The 25486-nt window shown below is 33.5% G+C and overlaps 1 protein-coding gene across 1 annotated transcript; it reads right to left on the reverse strand.

Moving 5' to 3' along the window:
- Positions 1-14247: 14247 nt before the first annotated feature.
- Positions 14248-20599, reverse strand: LOC118032458 (probable ubiquitin-like-specific protease 2B). Its single transcript, XM_073409406.1, is given in 14 exon segments — positions 14248-15200; positions 15297-15315; positions 15461-15886; positions 16232-16351; positions 16841-16931; positions 17583-17676; positions 17750-17805; positions 17896-18096; positions 18332-18463; positions 19214-19270; positions 19661-19724; positions 19727-19768; positions 20352-20427; positions 20507-20599. Coding segments are annotated over 14 exon segments (2175 nt in total). The 3' UTR covers positions 14248-14496.
- Between the last annotated feature and the right edge of the window lie 4887 nt (positions 20600-25486).

The raw sequence follows: 25486 nt of genomic DNA on the forward strand, positions 1-25486 counted from the left end.
GCTGCTATGGGGTTTCGATGGAGGTGGGGGAAGCTAGAGACAACGCCTGTTTTTGGTTGCTATAGTTGAGACCGAAGGGGGAAACAGATGCTGCTAATGGGGAAGGAGACGTTGCTGCTAGTCGGTTGGTTGGAGATCTGTGAGATGGCCGGGGAGGGAGGCTGATGGAAGGGAACAACTATGATGGAGGGTGAGGGGTCCTTAGCAAGGAAAATGGCGATGGGAGGGGCTACTGGGTCTGTCTTCGCTGAGAGGGAGAGTAATGGCCAGAATAGAGGTGCGGCCAAGAGAGGGACGAGGGAGATCAGGGGCGAAGAAAATGAAGATGTTGTTGCTGGGGAAGGCTTTGTCTAGGAGGAAGGCACGACCAAGGGGAAGAGTGAGGTGAAAAAGAAGGGGGTCTAGTGTGTGAAGGGAGGAGATGGCTAAAGGCGAGAAGGAGCCTCCGACTGAAGGTTGAAGATGAGAGGAAAAGGAAGGGGGCGCCGCTCTTAGGTTTTAGCCAAGGAAAAGGAAGGGCTGGCGTTCGATAGTGTTAGGTCAGAGAGACCTTGGGGGGCGGCGACTCCAAGAGAAAGGAGAAAGGTTGTTAGGGTTAGGGTTTTTTGTGTTTTCTCTAAAAGTGCAAAATTGCCCTCCTCTTGTGAATGTGTTGGAAACTCTTATTTTATAGCCAAAAATCTTGCTAGGTCCCCAAACTTGGTCTCTTAACTTCTTTCTTCTTCTTTTTTTGTAAATTTTTTTGTATTTTTTGAAAACGAGCAATATCAACATCGACTCAATGAGGAAAATCAATGATTTTAAAAAATGACGCATGAAAAGTTAAGTTCGAAAGACATTTGAAAATTTAAATTATTTTTAGACGACGTTGAAAATGCTAAAAACGATGTAAATATATTTAAAAAAACATACTTTTTGGATTATCATTCTTTTTTGCTATTTTTGGATTTTTTTGAAAATTTTATCAAAAAGATGGGTCAAAATTAGGCAACAACAAAACTGATTCCACATGTGACACATGGATTCGACAGTGCAAACAACCCCTTTGGCCTCAGAAATCATCCATGAAAACTGAGTAGTTGTCGATTCAGAAATCAACAAAAATTAAGTTGCTACTGACACGACCAAAAGATTGATGTCTTGTCCTAAGTGCAGGAGTGTTGAAGTAATAAATAACCTGGCAAAACCGGGGTCGAACCACAGGGAGGTTAACAACAACAACAACAACAACAATAATAATAATAAGTTGAAGAGGAATTTGAGATGTAAGATTAATGTAAGGATTCAACAATGATAAAAGCAATTGTCAAGGTTAGAGGATCCACTAATAGTATTAGAAATAAGTATAGTATAAACGTTTTTTTATTAATCAACTGGAAACCACACACAAAGGAGATTCCAATTGGATGATTTATCCTTAATAGTTCATTATAAATTTTTAACATGATCATATTAATTATCTTATTTTAGTAACACCATACTTTTAAATATTGTTAGGAATTCATGATGTTAACTTATGTTAACAACAAATCAAGTTTGGCCCTCTCTTTGTCCTTTCAATTTCAGTATTTAAGCTCATCAATCAATCCTTTCATTTATGTGATAGGCCTGCATTTAAAATGAACATATACCATAAATTAAAGGTATCTTATATTATTAGAGATGTTATTATAAAACATGCTTTAGTTAAGGAGTTATTGATACTTCAAGTGTGAAATGATGATATAAAACCTTGATAAAAATACACTTTTAAGTAATAATCAGTTGTCGACTTAGATATCAGCAACAAAATTTCTTCCACTGGTAACGCATGGATTCAACAGCCCCTGTAGCCTCAAAATTTTATATCATCCATGAAAAATCATCAAACTGCCACTGTGGACTCAAAAATCATCAACAAAAGTTGAGTCGCTGAAGACTCAAAAATCACCAATGAAACTGATTCCCTGTGTGACGCATGGATTTGACTGCGTAAACAGCCCATTTGGCCTCGGAAATCATCCATGAAAACTAAGTAGCTGTCGACTCAGAAATCATCAACAAAAATTGAGTAGCTGCCGACTCAGATATCAGCAACAAAAGTGCTTCCATGGGTGACGCATGGATTTGATAGAGCAAACACCCCTTTGGCCTCCAAATTCATCCATGAAAATTAAGTTGCTGCTATCTCAGAAATCATCAACGAAATTGCTTCCACGGGTAACACATGGATTCGGCAGGGCAAACAACCACTGTAAGCTCAGAAATCATCAACAAAATTTGAGTCGGTGCCAACTAAAAAATCACCAACGAAACTGCTTCCATGGGTGACACATGGATTCAACAGCGTAAACAGCCACTGTAGACTGAGAAATCATCAACGAAAGCTGAGTCACTGCCGTATTATAAATCACCAATGAAACTGCATGGACTCAGAAATCATCAACGAAACTGTTTCCATGGGTGATGCATGGATTCGACAGGGCAAACAACCATTGTTGGCTAAAAAATCATCAACAAAAACTGACTCAGAAATCATCAACGAAACTGCTTCCTCGGGTGACACATGGATTCAGCAGGGCAAACAACCACTATAGGCTCAGAAATCAACAACGAAAACTGAGTTGTTGTCGTCTCAAAAATCACCAACGAAACTACTTCCACGCGTGATGCATTGATTCGATAGTGCAAACAACCACTGTGGGCTTAGAAATCATCAACGAAAGCTGAGTCGCTACCGACTTAGAAATCACCAACGAAACTGCTTCCACGTGTGACACATGGATTCTACAGCGCAAACACCACTTTGGCCTAGCAAATCATCCATGAAAACTGAGTCGTTGCCAACTCAGATATCAGCAACAAAATTGCTTCCATGGGTGACACATGGATTCAACCTCTCAAACAGCCCCTGTGGCCTCAGAATTCATCCATGAAAATTAAGTCGCTGCCAACTGAGAAATCAACAACAAAACTGCTTCCACGGGTGATGCATGGATTCGACAGCGCGAAGAGCTCCTTTGGACTAAGAAATCATGAACAAAACTAAGTCGCTACAGTAACAAAAATCATCAATAAATTAGCTTCCATGGCTAACATGTGTATTCGATAGTGCAAACTGCCCCTTTGGACTCATAAATCATCAACGAAAACTAAGTCGTTGCTGACTCAGAAATTGATGCAACCATATTATTTGATAGTTTCACCCACATTTAACTATTGTTTTGCCTATGTTTTATATATAAAATGCCTTGATATTCTTTATTATATGTTTTGAAGGCACTTTTGGATGTAGATGCAAAAGGGAGTAAATTGGAGGTAATTGGCAAATTTGACCTCCAGTCGATGTTTTGTGCAGAGCGTGAGCTGTAGAGGTCAAAATCAAGTGATTCTAATGGAATTAAAAAGCTAACATCCATACCCTTCTGGACATCTAAGGCAAGAAAATAAAATAAGGAAGAGCATGGAAATCGCAACCTTCAAAGTAAAATCTCGCAATCTACCAGTGTTGATCTTTGACCATTCCAACTCGAATATCTGGAGCTATAGAAGTTCAATTGATGAAAACTTAATTTTTTTGGATGTCATATGAGGGTGATATGATTTTTCAAATATGACAATAGAATTCTGCCAGCAAATGGGGTTTCGTGAAGAAACGAGTTCAAATTACGTTCCGAAGCATCTAAACTGATATCCAAGTTTTTATTTCAGAAATTTAGCTCCTCTAAGTCAAAGCTTGAAGATTTCATGCAAGGATATTTCTCCTTTTTTAGGAAAATAGTTATTGAAGTACTTAAATATAAACTATCTACTTAAGGGAGGACTATTTTGTAAAATAGAGACTAGGGTTTCCTAGGATATAAAAAGAATGAGATAAGAGAAGGGAGGCAGCCAGCTGATTAGTACTTAAAAGTGCATGTTTATCAAGGTTTTATATCATCATTTGATACTATAAGATAAGAGAAGTATCAATAACTCCTTAACTAAAGCATGTTTTATAATAACAAGTTTGATACTATAAGATACCTTAATTTATGGTAAATATTCATCTTAAATGCAGGCCTATCACATAAATAAAAGGATTGAATGATGAGTTTAAGTATTGAAAGTGAAAGGACAAAGAGATGGCCAAACTTAGAAAAGAGATGTCGGTGCAGTCCAAACCGGAACATTGCTGGGTAATTGGATCATATCTGGAGCTCTAGATCTCGGATTTAGGTCCATTTTATATGGATGGAAAGGTAAGACAAAGGCATACAACTTTCATGCGGAGCCCAAGATATAAAAAGGCCGTTTTGAAGTCCAAATTGAAGGAACAACGAAGAAGTCCGAAGCTGTCCTGCAGCCCAGACACTATTTAGTGTCCAGCCCATATCTTGAGTTCTAGAAGTCCAAATGACTTCATTTTTTTTGTTGGAAAGCTGAGACAATTTCCTAGAACATTCCTGAGGATTATAGGTAAATTATGATGTTAGCAATGACGTCTTGATGTGGCCACCCACTCATCAATTAGTCAACAAATCAATAGTTTCAAATTTTGGCCTATAAAAGCAAGCACTTACCATGTATTGAGGCATCTTGGTTTCCAGATCAAGATCATGCTCTTGCTTTCTCTCTTTGTATTGCTTATGTTTTGCTTTCATTAATATCAAGTTTATGCACTTCATTTCCTTTCCTTTACTTAGTTAACTTCTTTCTCATTTATGTTCTTATCTTGTTCATTTATGTTTCTTTCTTTCATTATGTTTAGCTAAGTTAATTATGTCAAGGTGAAAAGGGTACACTAATGGTGTAAGAATAAGTATAATATAAACTTAACATGGACCTTAACGTTGGATACTGACATGTTTTATATTTGTTATCTTGTTCACTTTTAATACTTTGCTTGTTAAATGGTTAATCTAGATTTATGTTGTTTAACACTTGGTACAACAAATATTTGGTACTTTCATAGCCCATATTGTATGGTATAACCGACACCTGAGCTATGAAAGGAACTTGATTTGTTGTTAACATAAGTTATAATCATGAATGCCTGCCAACATTTACAAGTATTAGCTTTATTCGAATAAGATAACTAATGTAATCATGTTAACAATTTATAATTTGATTGGAACCTCCTTTATGTGTGGTTTCCAATTGAGTAATAAGAGTTTATACTATACTTGTTTGAAGTACCATTAGTGGATCCTCTAACCTTGACATTTATTTTTATCGTTGTTTAATCCTTACATTAATCTTTCATCTCAAAGTTCTCATTAATTTCTTCATCTTCTTCTTCTTTTACTATTACTACTACTACTATTATTACTACTATTATTATTGTTATTATTATTATTATTTACATTCTGTTTATATTATATAATATATCTCTTTGATCTTTTCATAAACTCAGTATATAGGCTGGAAACCTGTGACCCGATCTTTTAGATCATTCTCAGGTGTAACAACGCCACGTACTGAGTATTATTATTATTATTATTATTATTGTTGTTGTTGTTGTTGTTGTTGTTGTTGTTGTTGTTGTTGTTGTTGTTGTTGTTGTTTATAATTTATACAATTAACCTCTCTGTGGTTCGACCCCGGTCTTACCGGGTTATTTATTACTTCGACACTCCTGCACTTGGGAGAAGACATCAAGCTTTTGGTCGTGTCACCAGCCAAGAGGAGAAAAATTCCCCCTTCCTCTTAAAAACCCTAAATCATGCATTCTTCCTTCTTTTTAATTAGTTGTTCAACAAACATGCAAGGCTAAACTCGTTTTCTTGGTTGCAAGGACACGAAAACCTTTAAATTTCAAGAACTGTGAGATTTATTTAAACTTTTCTTTAGTTTATATGATGAATATGTTTGTTCTCCTATGTTTATTTTTCCTATGATTGTTTATTTTAATTGCTAAAGTGGACTCTAAGTTATTATTGTAGACAATCTATTGCTAAGTTTGATATTAAAACCAGAGTTTTGGTATATGAACTTGTGAAACAACTAAGTTTAATAATTGTGGTGGATCTACGTTATTAATCTTATGGAGAACATTCAATCAAATCAAATATAGACTACAAACAGTTATGTTTTATTGATTAATTAACATATCTAGATCTTAAGGCTGCCATTGAAATAAATTACTAGTGCGGACACTGTGGTTGTTTGATGGTTAGGGTTAGTTATACGACGAATCCATTAACTAACCAATGTTAAGAAGAGATAAATATTCAAAATATAAATTGATGTTTCGTTTCCATGATCAGTTCTGATTTTTGTAAGTGGATGTGTGCTTGCAACCAAGGTTTGTTCTCTTGATAATTTTCTAATTTTATTAAATTTTGTTTGATAGTTTGATAGTTTTCTTTTGCTTTAGCCTAGATAACGTCCACCCCCCCCCAAATTGCATATCATCTAGCATAAAAATCTAACTTGAACCTTCCTAATGGGATCAACCCCTTGCTTGCTCTTTATTATATTGTGTGTTGTGTTTAAAGCCAGGGTAATTAATTTGTGCAACCGCGACATCGCAACAGAAATCACCAATGAAACTACTTCCATGTGTGACGTATGGATTTGACACCGCAAAATGCCAATGTGGGCTTATAAATCATTAACAAAAGTGAAGTGGTTGCCGACTCATAAATCACCAACGAAACTGATTCCACATGTGTCGCATGGATTCTACAGCACAAACAACCCCTTTGGCCCACCATGTTCAAGGACTCATATGCATTCTGCAGGACTTGAGACGCATCTTAGTAAACATTCTTAACAAGGTCTATTAGAATACTTCTTGAAATATTCAAGTTTACAAACTCTCACATTGTTATCACTTAATTCCACTCACATACTCATTTAACAAGTATTCTTAAACCTTGCATGCATTCATTAAAAGGCAAGAGACAATCAACACTCAACTTGCTCAAAGCATGGCATGCTTTAAAGATGCTCTTACAAAATTCACATCTTCTCTTAGTTTTCAAGAGAACGGTAAGTTTCCATCTCAACCACAGCAAAATCCAAAGGGGAAATACAATGTAAATGCAAGAAGTTCCGGAAGCCAACACATGGATCAAGTAAAATCAGTCATCACTATTCACAGTGGTAAGGTTATTAAAAAACTCACTTTTGAACATTGTGAAAAAGATGATGAGTCAATCTCTAAGGGTAAGGAAGGGGTTAAATCTGAACATTGCAAAGAAAAGACTGATTCTCCACCAACACTTCCATTTTCCTCATGCCATGACCAAACAGGAAGCAATCAAGGATGAAAAAGGCACCGAAAATGTTGTCATGGATCATTTGTCAAAATTGATAATAGATTCAACATCCGATATCACATCAATCGATGATTACTTTCTCGATAAATCTTTACTTTCTCTTAATTTAATGTCTTGGTTTCCTAAAAATAGCAATTCTCTTGCTTCAAGATTTTTGCTAGCTCATTTGGATAACCAAGATAAAAGAAAGTTTTTGAGTGACGTGCAAAACCTTTATTGGGATGACCCTTACTTATTCAAATATTGTTCTGATCAAATATTTCAAAGATGCATTTCCGACAATGAGGTAAGTAGTGTCATTAAATTTTGTCACTCTGAGGCATGTGGGGATCATTTCTCGTCAAAAAAGACGACTGCAAAAATCTTACAAAGTGGATTTTACTAACCCTTCATGTTTAAAGACTCATATGCATTTTGCAAAACCTGTGAAAATTGTCAAAAGGTGGGATTTATTTCAAAACATAGAGAGTCTTTAGATAATCTTCTATTGACTCTTAAGTCTCATCATAGTGGAGATGTGGAGCCTCTTTGGACTAAAAAATCATGAACAAAGTGAGTCGCTATCGCCATAAAAATAAGCAACGAAACAACTTTCATGGCTGACATGTGGATTTGATAGTGCAAACTGCCCCTTTGGACTCATAAATCATCAACTAAAATTGAGTCACAATCGACTCAGAAATCCTCAACAAAACTCCTTTTGTGGCTGAGGCATGGATTCGACGGGGCAAACTGCCACAGTGGGCTAAGTCGCTGTCGACTCAGAAATCACCAATGAAACTGCTTCCACGTGTGATGCATGGATTCTATAGCGCAAAAACCCATTTGGCCTTGGAAATCATCCATGAAAACTGAGTCGTTGTTGACTCAAATATCAGCAAAAAAATTGCTTCCATAGGTGACACATGGATTCGACAACTCAAACAGCCCCTGTGGCCTCAGAATTCATCCATGAAAACTAAGTCGTTGCCGACTTAGAAATCAACAACGAAACTGCTTTCACGGGAGACGCATGGATTCGATAGCGCAACAAGGTAAGTTGAATTGTATACATACCAAGTGGGTGAAATTTATTAAGATATTCTCATATGTCTTCAAATACAAGCAAGTTAGGAAGAATATAGTTGCAAATGCATTATTGTGAAGGTATTTTCTTCTTAATACTTTGAAGACTTAAATATGTTAAAAAACTATATACTAGGGATACTGATTTTAGTAAAATTTATTTCCAATATGAACTTATGGCAACTAATGAATGTCTTAGGCATGATTGATTTTTATTTAAAGATAAAAGATTATATGTCTAATTATTCAATGCATGAATTGCTTATAAGGGAAGCTCATGGTGGCAGATTAATGGGCCACTTTGGGATTAGTAAGACTTTAGAAGTTTTACATGAATATTTTTATTGGCTTAACATGAAAAGAGATGTGCAAAGAATTTGTGATAGGTGCATGACATGTAAACAAGCTAAGTCTAATGTGATGCCTCATAGGTTATAAACACCTTCACATGTTCCTAAGGAACCTTAGATTGATATTTCTATGGATTTTATTTTTTATTTATCTTAGGTTGATATTTCACAATATTTTTATTGTTGATAAATTTTCTAAGATGTCACATTTCATAACTTGCCATAAAATTGATGATGCAACGAATATAGCAGATATATTCTTTAGAAAACTTATGGTGGCAGATTAATGGGTCACTTTAGGATTATTAAGACTTTAGAAGTTTTACATGAATATTTTTATTAACTTAACATGAAAAGAGATGTGCAAATAATTTGTAATAGGTGCATGACATGTAAACAAGCTAAGTTTAACGTGATACCTCTCGGGTTATATACACCTTCACATGTTCCTAAGGAACCTTAGATTGATATTTCTATGGATTTTATTTTGGACTTACCTTAGGTTGATATTTCATAATATTTTTATTATTAATAGATTTTTTAAGATGTCACATTTCATATCTTTCCATAAAAGTGATGATTCAACAAATATAGCAGATATATTCTTTAGAAAGGCAGTTTGAAAGATGGTGTTCCAAAAAGCATTATGTCTGATCAAGATGTAAGTTTTTGAGCTACTTTTGGAAGGTTTGGTGGGGTAAGTTAGGAACTAAACTTTTATTTTCTACTACTTGTCATCCACAAATAGATGGTCAAAATAGTAAGTAAACAAGGATTTAACTCAATTAGTAAGAGTTATCATTCAAAAGAATCTTAAAAATTAGGAAGATTATTTTTCATTTATTGAATTTGCATATAATCATAGTGCGCATTCTATTACTGATTATTCACCATTTGATATTGTTTATGGCTTTAATCTTTTAATATCATTAGATTTGATTCCTTTATGAATTGATAAAAGGGTTAAGTCTTGATAGTAATAAAAAAAAACATAGGTTGTAAAAGACTTACATGCAAAGATACAACAACAGATGGAGAAAAAGAATTAACATTATGCATTCAAGGCTAATAGAAGACTCTAATTAGTAAGGTTTAAACTAGGAGATTGGATTTGAGTGTATATAAGGAAGGTCAGGTTTTCTAAACATAGGTGATCAAAATTGATGCCTCAAGGAGATGGTCCTAATCCAAATCATAGAGAGGATTAAGGACAATGCATACAAAGTGGATCTACCAGGTAAGTATGGTCTTAGTGTTATATTTAATATTTATAATCTCTTTATTTGATGTTAGTGATGATTCAAGGATGAATCCTTTCAAAGAGAGAGGGAATAATGTGATCCAAACAATAACAAGATATTTGTTAGAAGTCATAGTTGGTCCAGTTACAAGACGTAGGACTAAGAGGTTCAAAGAGGCTTTTAATGGACATCTTTAAGAAACATGGGCTAAGGTGGACTTCAAGAAGATATTAAATAACAAAGTGCAAGCCTTGATTAATTTAATCCATGCTCAAGAAGGGCTTGTAGGTGGGCATTCAGATATTATAAAAATATTACAATAAAAAGATTTGAATATGCTCATTTTGACATTTCATTATTATTTTGGTCATAACTAGAATTACATAAGGAATTTTAATACGATTATAGCTGCATTGAAAAATAGACATCCATATATTTCCATTGATATATGGCATGCCTTCTAATTTATTAATACATGATAGTATTATGCATTTGAAGTTAGGCTTTGACTCTGCTATTAGATTATGAAAATGACTTTAGTTTTATTTAAATTAATTGAGCTATTGTTTATTTATATTTTATTTATTGTTAGGAGTTATAAAGATATTAGGGTCTTTATTTAAATTTGGGCTCATTGAATTATTATTTATTATTTATTATATTTATCCATATGCATTAGGGATATTCTATTAGACTTAGAATTCTTTCTAGTATAAATACTTTTTTGTAAAATATTTTTGAAAAAAAAAACTAAATTTAATAAAGAAATTGATACTCTTGCTATATTTTATGTGGTTGAGTGATTTTCATCTTAAACTCTTGATTAAAGTTACAAACTCTTCGAATGATTTATCAACTTTGTTGTGATTTTATACTGTGTTCATGTCTCTTTATAGATTTAAGGTAGGAGTGATTATTGCATATAACTTTGGTTCTCTAAAGTAGGTTTTTGTTGGGTCAAGTTGTAAATTATTCAAATATGATTTTAACATATCTTAGGAGATGTCTCCATCATCACATCTTCTACCTCTTTTAGGCTCTTAAAGGTGATTTAATCTTGACCAGCTTTATTTATGGCATGGTATATTAAGAGAGATATATATTATATAGATTTTAGTTGCCTTTCTACAAAGTGAAGATTGTAAGGTTTGTAAGAACACTAATTGTTCCTTTATATTGGATATTTCAGCAACCCATAGTAAAGATCCCTACAAGCTAGAATGCTTCTCATAATATAAGCATTTTTTTTTCTTTAGTATATGCCCTAGGATTAACCATGAATTCATAATTTCTTATTTCCATTGCTAAGTAGGTTTCCACATCCTTCTAAAAAGGAAAAAAGGAAATTATGAAAATGAATTTTTAATAGGCTTTCTCATATATAGATAATTGTAAGGTCTAATGGGTACCAACATTGTAGAATTTGTAAAAGTATAAGGTCATCTATACTTGAACACCATTTTAACAAATAATGATGTCTTTAAAAGATTTTTGACTAATTCAATTATTTAGGATCACATCAAAACCCAATAAGAAACTTTTGGCAACCTTTTTTTTTTTTTTTTGTCAAAGTCAAACAATGATTTTATAATTTTTTATTTAGGTATGGATTGCAAACCATTACCTTTATATGAATTGGCCCTAATAAGGGGTTTATATCTTGTTAATGATGAATTTTTATGCTTGTTTTCCAAGTTCAAATTGACTAATTTAAGGATTTATTAGTGAGAACTCTAGAATATTGAACCGTTTCCTTAAATAAAAAGAAAATAATAACCCTCTACATAAAGAGATCATGTAGCTTTCCCAAGTTAAAAAGGAAGCTTTAAAATTTTTTTATTTATTTTTTATGAAGTTATTTTGATCTTATGATCCACGTCATAGGTTTAATATGTTAGTCCGAATTGACTTAAGTTATTTTTTTGTTTTTTTTAATTAATATTTTTTATATTTCATCCTTTAACATTGGATTTATTAGAAACTGGATTTTATATAAAAAAAATATATTTACTTTCTATAAAGGTATCATGATCGCTTGACCTAAGTTACAAATTTGGCATGTTAACTCTAGTTGATTCAAGTAGTTGTTTTTTTTTCTTTTTTTAATTTTTTTTTCAATTTCATTATTCAGCATTAAATTAATTAGAAATTGACTTTCATAATTTATTTTAATTTATTTTCTATAGGGTTATTATAGTCTCATGATCCAGGTCATAGATTTAATAGGTTAACTCAAGTTAATTCAATATGTCATTGTCTTAAAATTAAAAAATAAGAATAATATTCAATATGTCACTGCATCAATATTTAAAAAATAAGTATCATCCATAGAATACATTAAAATTTGAGCTCATAATTAATTTTGTTAGAAAACATATTAGTAACAATTGAAAAAAGAAATATGTTGAAAAATAATTTATATAGTCACAGCGCAGCGTGTACCAATAATTGAGTACTTACAATATTGCAATCTGAAGCAGCTTTGAGTATAAGCAAATGCCTAAGTTCTGGTGCATTCTACTCCTGCAAATGCAGCACCTTAACAAACGCATAAAGAGAGATGAAAAATGTTGCGTGGAGAGAAAGCAGAGCGTACGGAGAATAGAGGTGGATAAGATGGGCTCAGTGGGCCGAAGAGATGAGGAAATAAAATGGGTTGAAGCATGACGAAAAGCCACCATTCTCGGTCGCTGATGCTGCTGTTTATTAGCTGATTCCTATTAGTAGTGGAGGAATGAACTCCAATTTCCATTCTCCGATTTTACAATCATCACTGAATGCATTTATTGGTATTCATTTCATTTTTTTAGTTGAATTAGAGAAATAAAAATAAAATATAGCAACAATTAAATATGTTGGATTTCTTGTAATGTTTTTTGGTGTTCAAAATATAAAAAGGAAAGTAGAGATTGATTTTTTAGCTTTAAAATTATGCTTAAAAAGTGTTCGTAATCGCTTACTGTTGATACAGAAGCCAGCTTATGACTTGCATATCATGGTTTGCCTGACTCAATATGTTATGATATTACCCGATTGTTATTCATTAATTACATTTAAATAAAAACCCAAAAGCTGGACTATTCATCGAAGAGAGGAAATTCATTAAACCTACCATTATGAAATTTTACCGTGAGCAAATCTATTCATATCCTTGGAGTAGTAAATACATGACGAGTTCAATCAAGCTTTCTTTCTTCGGAGTACTAAAAGCATATGATCCTATTGGAATTTGAGTAAACCGTATGTTCAAACTGGGATATTCATGTTGAATTTCTTTACAAAAACAAGAAATGGTAAAATATCAGATGCAAACCCTGTTTTACCCATTTACATTTATTTTTTAAAAAATAATAATCTAGAAACTCGTGTATTTACATGTGGAAGATATACTCTCATTTTATTGAACCTGATACGATCTAGCCCGTTTAACTTTAGCTAGTCTAATTTGGAGATATAATAATAAATGTAATAGAGAGTTCATGTTGAACATCAACAATCCAACTTGTTGCAGCTACAATGTCTCCGATTTAATTTCATTGCTCTTGCTGGTTACGTCCAGTGTAATTTCACTCCTCACTGGTTAGCTGCAATTACAACAAGATTCAGTTACACAAGCAACTCTACACTTAGCTACCGTAGTAATTTTTTTTTTTTTAAAATAGTTTTATGAGAAATAAATTTATAAAAAATAAAGTATTTTTTTTTTGTTTGATAATGTTATAGAAAATAGGTTAAATAAATATTTTTCTTGAAAAATAAGATGATAAATAATTTATCAATATTTTATTTTTATTTTTATTATTAAGTTTATTAAAATAATAAAAATCAAGTCTAAAAAATAAAAAAAATTGAAAAATGAAATTAAAAAAAAAATTATCTAATTTCATAAATTATTTCAAATAAATAAAATAAAAATCAAATTTAATAAATAAAAATTTTCATTTAAAAAAAATATAAACAAAATTAAAGTTGATATAAAATTTTAAAAAAAATCAAAATAAAATATAAAACCATCGAAAGGTTGAAAACCAAATTTAATATAATCAATAAATTAAAAAATATTTTCAACTAGTAAAAAATATTTTCCACCCAAAAATAATACTTTAAATAAATCAAACAAGACCTTAAATAGTTTCCAGTTCTGTACGAGAAAAACTTCTTATGCAAAACTTAATACATGAGCAAAGTATAAAGAAACAAAAAGGCTTCAAGTTCAAATATATTCCGAGTAGCAGGGTTCATTGCACCCATATCAGGCAACATGCAACAATTGTGGCATGTATTCAATTCAGGCAACAATGTCCGCATCTATCGATCTGTTTGATTATATATATATTTGGGATGGTAGGTAATAAGATAAAACCTTTACTAATCACTAACCACCAAGACAAACTGCACCTAGACAATTTTCCTACAGCCGTCCGACAGTTATTGTCAAAATAGAGACGTGACACTATTCACAGAATGGTACATCAACATCTAGTTAGATCCCAACACATTATTATGTTAACAAAATAGGGGGGGGACTCCTACTCCAGCCTAAATCACAAATGCAGATCCTTTGACAGGCTTCTGGTGATTCCTCCCTCAATTTCATCAGGAGGTACGCCTGGGCCTCTTTGCAGCTTGCTGTTCATCTGATTCTACCATCATCACATCATCACCAATCGTTTGCATATCATTCTCAATGCCCTCAGTCTTTTGCAAATCTTGATGCAATCCATTCTCTACCAAAGCGTGGTCTTCTTGCAATGATGCAGAAAATTTTTCCTGACAAGTAGCAATGTTGCCATTTTCTTTGTCATAGCGAATCCTGTCAGTGTCATCAATACCTTCAAGGTTATGTATACCTTCAATTGCTTGCATATTATCCCGAGTGACCTTTTCCTTTTCCAAATCTTGATTCAACACAATCTCTACCAAGTTGGGGTCTTCTTGCAGTGATGCTGAGAAATTTCCCTGACAAGATGCAAGGCTAACATGCTCACTGCCATCATGTATCTTGTCAATCTCCTCAGTACTTCTAAGGTTCCAAATACCTCCAAAGGCAGAATTCTCAAGCATCTCGCCAGAGGCAGAAGCAAGGCTTACGGTCAAACACCCTACATTTTCCATCAAAGGAGATTTTCGTTGATCAAATTTCTCTTTCTGACAAATACCTGCATCTTCCTTGGCTGGAAAATTTTCAATGATTCCTACATCTGAATCATCAGAGGCACAGTCTGATGTTTCTGAAGATGAATCATTGTCATCTGCTTGCAAAGAAATCCCTGGATTCCAAGAATCATCAGCTCCAAAACCTTTAAAAGAACAAGATATAGAACCATCTTGAGGTGTTATTCCTGCAACTTGCTGAAAAACAGTATCTCCAGAAGGGAAATACATAAACTGCTCACCAGTTTCAGTATCATCCTCCTGAAAAAACGAAAATATGTCATGCATATAAGATCACAAGAGACTGTTGGTAAGGCCTCTTTTTGGCTTTCAACTGGCAAAAACAAAAAATTATAAATCACATACTCAATAAACAATTAGCTAGAATAATAGATAATACCAATACCTCTATCTGTGACCTAGTACCATTAAGGTGGTGATAAGACGATGGCTGGTCAAAGGATGGACAATGTGCAAGTAATGATCCAGCAGCAACTTCCGGATCAAAAAATTCCCTGAGAACCAGGCCAGGATCATTAACACAATGAGAATTCCTCATAGGTGATACTCCCAATAGAGTAATTTCAATGCCCTGACCATGGCCAGAGCTTGATAAATTAACACGACAAGCTCCATCAGGAGAGTATCTGTCTGAAACAAGCTCCAATCCAGATTCTTTCCCATTAATTTCAGGGAAATTAGACTGTTGTTCACTGCTGCAACCACTAGAAGAAACTTCCCGAGAACAATTTTGAAGCAGCTCAGAGATTAGCCTCTGGATAAGTGTACGCTTGAGAGAAGCTTCAGCAGGAGGAAACCAATCCCCATTAAGCTGTTCATTTGAGGAAAAAATAAGAAAAGAAAGGGAAGTAACTGTGTGACTAAACATCTGAAAGAGACAAACAAATATGCAATTACAGCATCAATGTTCAAGTAAAGCAATCGATGCATATTTCAGGCCTTTGGGATTGCATTGCTACATATAAATCAACAAAGGGTTAATTATCAACAGCATAGTCCAAGGCCTAGGAGCGAACCAACTCCCATGCATTGCCAAGATTTCTGTTCACTATCTTGCAGAATACAAAATGCACCTTTCTACCATGTGCAGAACGCTAGCTTTGGGAAAATAGAAATACAATAATATTCAGAGAAACAACTGATGGATTGAACTTACAAACTTAGTAAACCCGTTTATTCTGAATGGACTAAAATTCACTGGGGCCTCTACCAAAAAGAGCTCCAGATAATGAAGCAGGAACAGGCCACAATCAAATGAATTTTCCTGCTGTGGCAGCTGACATGACCATGAACAAAACATCAGAACAATCACAATAAACCCACCAGGATCACAAAAGTGTGTGTCAGACAAACACATACATGCCAAAGCTTATAATATAACAGTGCGACAAATTACTGCACAGATACATACTCTATATTATCACATAAAGCAACACAAAATTGAAAAGAACTTCAACTGAATGAAATTTAGCCCAAGGAAATACTCTCCCCTACTCACTAGATATCATTTCCCATTTACAAGAACACGAGCAGTTCCAAAAGCTTAAGTGTTGGACTCGTCTGATTTTGCAAGTCAAATGAAAGGGAGATCATGATCTATAATGTATGTGCAAAGAGTTGGTGCTAATAGGACCTGTGAAATCAGCCCCCTTCACATTTTCCCTTTTCTATGTGCCCGGGTAACTAAAGATAGCATCTATTGGAACAGCTCTGTAGCAATCCACTCTTGAGTAGTTAAATTAATTAACTAAGACTAGGCAAATACCTCAAGTGGGACAAACCGCAAATTCAAGAATTTTGAAGACATGTCTTCAGATGAGCCCTTCTGCCTCTCTTTCCATTCTTCCCATAAATAACTGTCATTTCAGTGCATGAAAGTGACATACAAATAACAAGAGGTTGCTTTCAGAAAATTATAAAATAAATTACAGGTTGTCAAGGAAAAGGATAATAGAGTATGAAGAAGAAAAGGTTTGCCATAAAACTTGTATTGTTATACATGACCAAGATGATGGATGAAAAAAAAATAACACCGCATGTGGGCACGAAAATTAGCTTTGTTTGATGTGTTGAATGCTATAATCAACAACAGGAATAGCCCAGCCCTTGAAGCACTTAACAAGGAAATATTTTGCAATTTCAGTAAGTACTTATCATAATATATCATTCCGTGGCTCTGCTCAAACTGTACTAATCTGACAGAACACACCTGGCATTGATAGCAATTTAGATAAAAGATTGGCATACAACTACCTTTGGCATGTGCAAGACAAATTGAAGCAACATGTCACCCAGTCTGATGGGGACTGAAGATGGACAACAATGAGAACTTGGGAATTATTATTTGATTATTTAGGAATTTAAATTTGTAGGATTACTAAAAATTCCTTCAATAATCAAATGCCAATTCCCATTGTTGTCCATCTTATTCCCCATCATAGCGTGTCTAAAAATATACATGTGCAGATATGTTGTCAAACAAAAGGTACAATCAAGTTAATTTATACCTTTGAACAAGATTTTTGAGACCTGCATGAGTTCCTTTGATAGGATCCATGTGCAATATACATGGTACTTTGACAGATATTTCTGTGTCTTCATCTGAAATATGATGCAAATATATAAACACTAGGCTGATGACCACTCAACATCATGCAATCCACCAAGAACTAACCTTTCACACCAGCTATTTCACCCGGATGGCATATTACTAATAAACTCCAGTGAAGACTGTAATTAAAACAAGCATACAAATTACACCAGCGAAGGATTTATAAAATCACAATGTAAAAAAGAGAGGTTGTTTAACTATTTTCTTACTTGAAGTTTACAGGAATGAAAATGTAGTCTTTTCCAAACATATCCACTTTTCTGGTCCATTTATGGACACGTAAAAATGCAGCTTTGCCATCTTTCACATTGGATGGATCTTTGTCAAGATCAGCAAGCTTCCTAAAGAAAAAGCTATTGAAAAAATGGTATCTTTGCTTCTCCTCAGATGGAATCTGATTCTTCAAATACCTGCCACCAATCATTTGATTTCCTTTAAATGCACATTTAAATGTAACCTATAATAAATTAAAACAGATGTGGAATTTTCAAATAGTAATGGATTTGCAAATATAAATAATCAATCCCCTCTTCTTTTCAGAATAACCTCACAGAAACAAGTTATGTGACAACCTTTACATCCTAACTACTAGAAATTGACTGGTTGAAACTAAAAGAAAAAATTGTTGTAGGTAAATAAACCTACTTAATGTAAAAGTCAATGATTGTATCATTGATGAAAGTCTCTGGTTGTAATAGATCAACATCTCTCTTACTAATAGAAACTGCATCCGAGTCCTCTTTTGGATAGATAACATCTTCAAACTCTGAATCAAAACTGCAAAATGCCAAGATTATTCAGAAACTTGCTATACCATAGATCATACACTCGTGCAGATGTGATGTATTTTTACAACTACACCATCTTTTTGTCCTATCAGTAAAAAATTTACATACCCCAATTGTACAAAAGAAGCACAGATCCTCTTCTCTAAAGAATAAAAATCAATGGATATGCACACCACTACAAGCACATAAATAAATACTACAAATTATAGAAATCTTGAATCTTCATGTAAGAGCACATTCTGTCAAAGTGGATGAACTCGGTTAGAAAAATCCATCAAATTTTTCTTACAGTGTTTTCATAGTAAAATATGTAACTCAAAGAACACTTCATTTGGAGGCTTTTGGGGAAGAGCTTGCATTTAAATCCTCTTGAACAATAATAAATGCTTACATTGTGAAAGAAAAGAAGAACACTTAAGCCCAAGCGCCACTGATCTACTGCTTCAACGATCAAGACTAATATGCTACCAGCAATAGAAACAAAATCCATCCCACTAAACCAAAGATGAATTTGTTTTTGACTGAATCTTGAGATGATAGGAAAGATCAAGAACTATACTACCTAATTTACCTTAAAAAGACATTAATTTGACCTACAGTTCATGCAATTTGATCCACAAGTAGAGAACATGGAGATGTGAAACCACTAAGGAAATTAGAACTAGCAGATAAAAGAGGTTAGATTGCTAGAGAATCAAGAAATACATGTCATTGCCCAACACCTAGGGGGTTATCACACCTGGGAAAATAGCGCCTCTGTTGAAGTGAGTCTACTCCATTCATTGCAATATCCATGCTACAAGCAAATGGATAAAAGAACAGGCACGAAGAGTTAAATGATAAGAAAACAAGGGGCAACAACAAAAATTCACAAAAAAAAAAAATGGACGGAGAGAAGACACTTCCAAGCCAGCCTTTCTCAACCTTTTGAACAAAGTAATTCTTAGCATACCAACAGGATGCAAAAATCCTAAGAGTTGTAGCCATACAACAAGCACACGTTTTTAGCCAGTAAACAACTGGCACCAAATGGAAAGCAAAAGAACTTATTTAATGGGTAAATCATATGTTAATTGGAGGCACTGGAAAAAGCCTCCAAAAGCAATTTAAGTATGAAGCATGGCAAATTATATGAAAGCTAAATTGTAATAAATGACATCACATGCAGGCAATTCAGAGAACTTACTCATGTATAACGCTCAGTAGAGCTGAGTACTTCACATTCAGATATGTAATCTCTTCCCATTTCTAGACCAATTTGGCTCAACAACCACAACCTCCAACTCCTCAACACCTACACAGACAAATTAAATAAGTAAATTAAGAGACTTAAATCCAAATAATAAAAGCAAGGGTATCTTCTAGAAACCAACCAGATTAAATATTGAAGCTAATACAGCAGAAATTTCAATACTAAAATTGCTTCATATTCAGTATTTCTGATCAAAACTTCTTACGAGCTCACCATTGTTAAGAAATAGTGTAAAGAACTTTAGTCTTGTAATGATACAATCATACAAAAAGGTAATATGGAACTTATCAGAATTGATGAGTTCAATATTGTGGCAATTCCACTGTATATATATCACCAATTTTGCAAATTTGCAATTATGGCATTTTGTGTGTAATATGTCTAAAATATCAGAAAAAAAAGAAAGATGAATGTTTTGCATAAAACTTGAGGGGGGAACTGGGAGGTCAGCAAGTTGCAATTAGCTGGGGAACTTTTCAATACTTTTGGCTGTTGACGTGAATTTCCATATGCATTAGGAATCAAATGATACAGCATATGAAAATGTTGCGACTTGGAGTTATACAAATTACAAAAATAAGAGGAAAATAATATGCAAGCACTACACCACTTCAAGGCGACTAACCTGACATGCCTTGTGTGTTATCAGCTTGTACTGCATCCTTTGAAAGTATGTGAAGCTTAATCATTACAGTTTCAAACTGAACACATGATAAATACAACTTAATAAGCATGCTTAAATATCACAAGTTATAATCCCATAAGGTTGCTAGAACTTACTCTTTGAATATTCTGAGACTCAATACTAACAATTTCATCAATTCCTGTTTCAAAAGCTAAAGGTTCCTTCATCTCCATGAGCAGTTGTACCATTTAATTTTAATGCCACTGTAAGAAAATGTCACCATCCCAGTACAATATTTAACCCCGGTATACAACATAATCAACAACAATTCCAATGTCACTCTGCAAATTGCACAAAAAACACTTAATTTAGTAATCTTGAAGCTTTTCTTTCTGAAAAAATGTATATGAATGGTAGCCATCTTGCTCACTGAACAATATACATAAATCAAGTAGGAAAAATATTTATCCCCACCAAGCCAAAAATGAAACAGATTGAAAGATTGATTTTGAAAACATGAAGCACATATCTGAGGTTCAACTGTCAATATGAAACTGGTTAGTAATCCCTCCAGAATGCAATTAGCATAGCTTAAACAAGTAGAAGGAGAAACAAAACCTGGGTACAAGTTCAAAAAGGTGGAATGGCCACAAGTCAAGCAGTAGCCATGCAAGAAAGCTTTGTAATGTCTACCATAGCAGCTAAACAAGTTAACCCCTCAGATTTCCAAGACACTTGGAGAAAACAAATAAAACTCAAAAATAGGAGTCCAGGTATTAGGTAGGAAGAGTACATATTAGCTAATTCAAGAAAAATAACACAAGAATAAAGACCCAGACAGCCGTTTAAGAACAAAGACTAAAATAAGAAAAACCTGCAACTGCTAAGCAACTTCAGTTACTGAACACCTTGAAGCAGGTATAATATGCAAGGATAACAAATAGAGGATCTTTAAAATTAAGAAAATACAATCTGTCTCATTGTAATTCAGTAAACTTGATTAAATTCATGACAGGGGAAATTTTGTACCATTTCTGAGTAGCTGAAACAAATTGTTGTGTGTGAGGTCATTTAAAATAACTGTAATCATGCAGAAAAACACAGTAAGTTTTCACTTGAATGCCCAAAATATCCAGGAAAGAAATATCATGAGAAAATACCACCAGCATCTGCAATATCAGGAGTGGGGCTTGATGGAGAACACTCCTCCATGTGTTCATCAACAAGCTCAGCCTGCAAAATTTTCAAAACAAAGCAAACGAGACTTCATAATCAATCTCATAAGCTGAAAACATAACCCAGAAGACGGGTGAAGCCACGCATACACTGGACGGAGGACCATCTCTAAGACCACAGTTTAATTGGCTTTCCCCAAGTAAAAGGAGCTTCATGGCATGAAATTCTTGTCACGTGTTCACTAAAATCATTTTTCGATTCAAAATCATCTACCGAAAAACAGGGGTCGTGTTTCATGACTTAAAGATGTTAAATGGGGAGCATTGAGAATTTTCCTTCTTCAGTGGTTAAGTCCCTCTCCAACAGTTCGGGGCCGAACACGAGTAGCAGCATTATCACAGTCAAATAGCATCAAGCATCTACACAAAAACTAAACTAGAGGTTTCGTTTTTAGGAATACCACAAATTCCTGGGTGACTGGAAAACAAGATAAGAGGATCAGTGATCTTAAACCTAAAATTAATCACCCAAAACATAATTTTACTAACGCAAAAAATTTTTAACTCCAAATTTAAAATATTTTGCACCATAGCATAACTAGTTTCTTCTTCAGTTACATGATTATTACTATAATTTTCTTTCAAAAGTGACCGCACTCGAGAAACTGGTACTTTAAAATGGCCGGATTGTCGAGGCTAGGGTTTTAGAACTTGCCTAGTATTTGACCAGCTGCTAAATTCACCTATCTCTTCTTCTTCTTCTTTGAAAATAGTTCTTCATCGTAGCGATCGGAGAGATCGCGATCAACAGCAAAGTGAGTCAACAACCGAGTCAGTTAATTAGAAGAGATTTTTTGCGGACACAGTCACGTTTTCAGGCTTCAAGGGTTTTTCACCTGTATACGAAGATCGACTGAAAGAGAGACCGAAATTTTTGCAAAGAGAAAATAATACACCAATTAGACGGGAAGGCTTAAAGTGTTAGAATTGGGATTCGTGATTCACGTGGCCACTTTTAGAAAATGGATAGCACGCGTTAATCAGTGGGAGTTCTGTTTTTTGTTTTGGTCTGGTGTCTAATCCGGATGGCAAAGGGGACTTCCAAACGGTTAAAAAGAGCGTGTGTTTGAGCTTTGTAGCTAGTAAGTAAGAAACAGTTTCTATTAAAAAACGTGTAAGTAATAATAACAGTTTGATTTTGTTTTGTTATAGTTTTTTGTGATTGTAATTTAAAAAAATTTTATTTTATAAAAAGTAATTTTAATTGAAATTAGTTTGATAGGTATTTTTAGTATAATATTTTTAAAAATAATTTTTGAAAAAATTTTAATTTTTGTTTTGTTTTGAATTAATATGTTTTTGATATTTTTCAAATTATTTTGATTTGTTGATCTTAAAAATAATTTTAAAAAATAAAAAAAAAACATTATTGATATACTTTTTTGAGTGAAAAACAATTTAAAAAGCAACCACAACCACATTCTCAAACTCACACTTAAACTATAATTGAATTTGAGGTTGAAACAAAAATAATTTTAATATGTTTTGGTTAAAAAAAAATTTATATATATATATATATATGTTGATGGTTTTGAATTTAAATATTATAGATTTAACAATTGTCATATGAAACACTACAGTTTCCTTACTTTCTTAAGCACACAACAACATCAGGTAAAATATAATAAAAAACAAAATTAGGATTGCGATTAATTTATGTAACTGTTATGTCATAATAAAACACAATTAAAAATAAAAAATAAAATTTAATTTTTTTTACTAAGTCGGACTTAGTTCAATGCATTTAACTTTAGACCGGACCCGATCTGGCTGAAATTATGCACCATTGTTCACTTGAATAGTGGTGCATGTCTCCATCGTTCATTTAAGTGAATAGTGGAGCTCTCTATTGTTCAATATAAATAGTGGAGACATGCTCATCAATGGATTTGAATTGATTTTAAATGTAAAACATCAATTATATAATTAAGATATTTTTTTTGTTTTATAATGTATTATATATTTTTTTACATCTATTAAGCATTTAATGTTGTGGTTAAGGTCTTGTTTGAATAGGTTGTTGTTGAATATTGTTGTTATTTAATAAGGTTAGATATGGATTATAATCTTTCTTTTTTTTAACTTCAACCAATGAAATTATCAACCGAAATAAATATTATAATATATATATATAATAATTATTGGTGAATCTATTGGCAATTTACAATAATGGTAACATTACTCAACAAACTCAACCAATGGATATTAAAAGGGTCGAGGAATTATAGAGAGTTTTGAAAAGAAAAGAATGAAAATTTAAAATAACCGATGGAGTGATTGATGACATGAAATTCATCATTGAAATTTATACTTGCCAACAAACTCACCAACAAACACTAAAATGGTAAGAGATTGTAGAGAGTTTAGGAAGTAATTCATGAATTCTTTTACTTCGTTCGCTTCTCATTCATTTTCTTCATTGCAATTGTGTCCTTATTGAGATTTGGTCATTCATTCTTAATGGTAATGTGCTCATGATTTTGTGGACGATCTGCTTTTAGAAAATTTGAAAGTGGAAGGTGTTTTGGTATAAATGTGTATTTTGGAAAAGAGAAAAGAAAGCTTGCAAAAAATTCATAATGTCATTGATAAAATAAAGACTCATCTACAATGAAAAATATATCTTGACATCTTGAGCCAAGATTGCCGAACTTGGTAAATGAAAGCAAAGACATACACATAGACAAACACAAAAAGCACACTAAACAAATATCATCATTTACTTTTTGAAGACTATAGGAGCCTTTTGGGTCACCTAATTTTGGAACTTTTCACCATTTGCGCAACTTACCACAAAAGGTCTTTGTCGTCATTTCCTCCACAGTATGGACAGTTAGTTGTGGTAAGCAACTTTTCTCCTTCCACAACCTTCCTTTCTCATTGTAGCTATTGACCTTTCTGTCATATTATTCCAATTTGTTGATGCTATAGCAACAAGCTTTAGGTAAGGACATTCTTCATATCTTCGGAGTGCATTACATAAGCAAACTTTGGGGAATGATACATGGATTAGATGGATGCAATCTCTTCTTCTTTATGTTACCTCACTTTCAACCTAACAACATTTTTTCTCATTTGATTATCAACAGTTGAACAAGTCATTCCTTTCTAGGCTTAAGTCAAGCCTAAATATTTGATTAGCGGTTTTCAACCTTATTGAACTTATTCTCAGGATTCCCAGAGACAGAATCATATTGGAAAGGAAGTTTATTCTTTAAGAAATATTTGGTAGCGCATTCTTGCAACTTCAAAAAATTAATGGTTTTCCTCAATTGCTTTAAACAACTTCAAAAGCATGAAGATTTGTATTTTGCTCCCTTCGGCTTTTATGTAAGGAACTGTTACATTTTGCATTATTGTCAAAGTCTTTTTGGCATTAATTGTCACCAATGTTTTCATTCACAGTACTTCAAACAGCTGATGCAAAGATGATTGCCAATGACATTCATGACGTGTATCAGGCCTTTCAATAAAAAGTTGTATGACAGGTAGAGCCCATGCACTTGCAAATTACTAAAAACATATAAGCCAATAACAACTCTATTTCAATGGTCCCACCACTTTCCTAGGGGAACCATTCATATAAGCCTTAGATGTTATAGTATTGGCAGTACACGTGTTGAATCAACTAGCATTTCATCCACCACATGTTTTGGGAGTACATTTAAAGTTAAATCACACTAAATACTTTGTCAATGGTGCAATCCTTGCACCTTACAGTGATGTATAAAGGTTACTATGACTTGTTCTCCAACATCGAGCTTATTTTTAGTGAAGTATAGGTAATTTATCGCATGGATTCTTCCAACCAAATGCTTCATAGTTCTTTGGGCTATGTCTTAGGGCATATACCCCTTGCTCAAAACTTTTTGCAGTGTGTTGCGGTAGGGTTCCAACTCA

This window comes from Populus alba, chromosome 5 (assembly GCF_005239225.2).
Source record: "Populus alba chromosome 5, ASM523922v2, whole genome shotgun sequence".
Lineage (NCBI taxonomy): Eukaryota > Viridiplantae > Streptophyta > Magnoliopsida > Malpighiales > Salicaceae > Populus > Populus alba.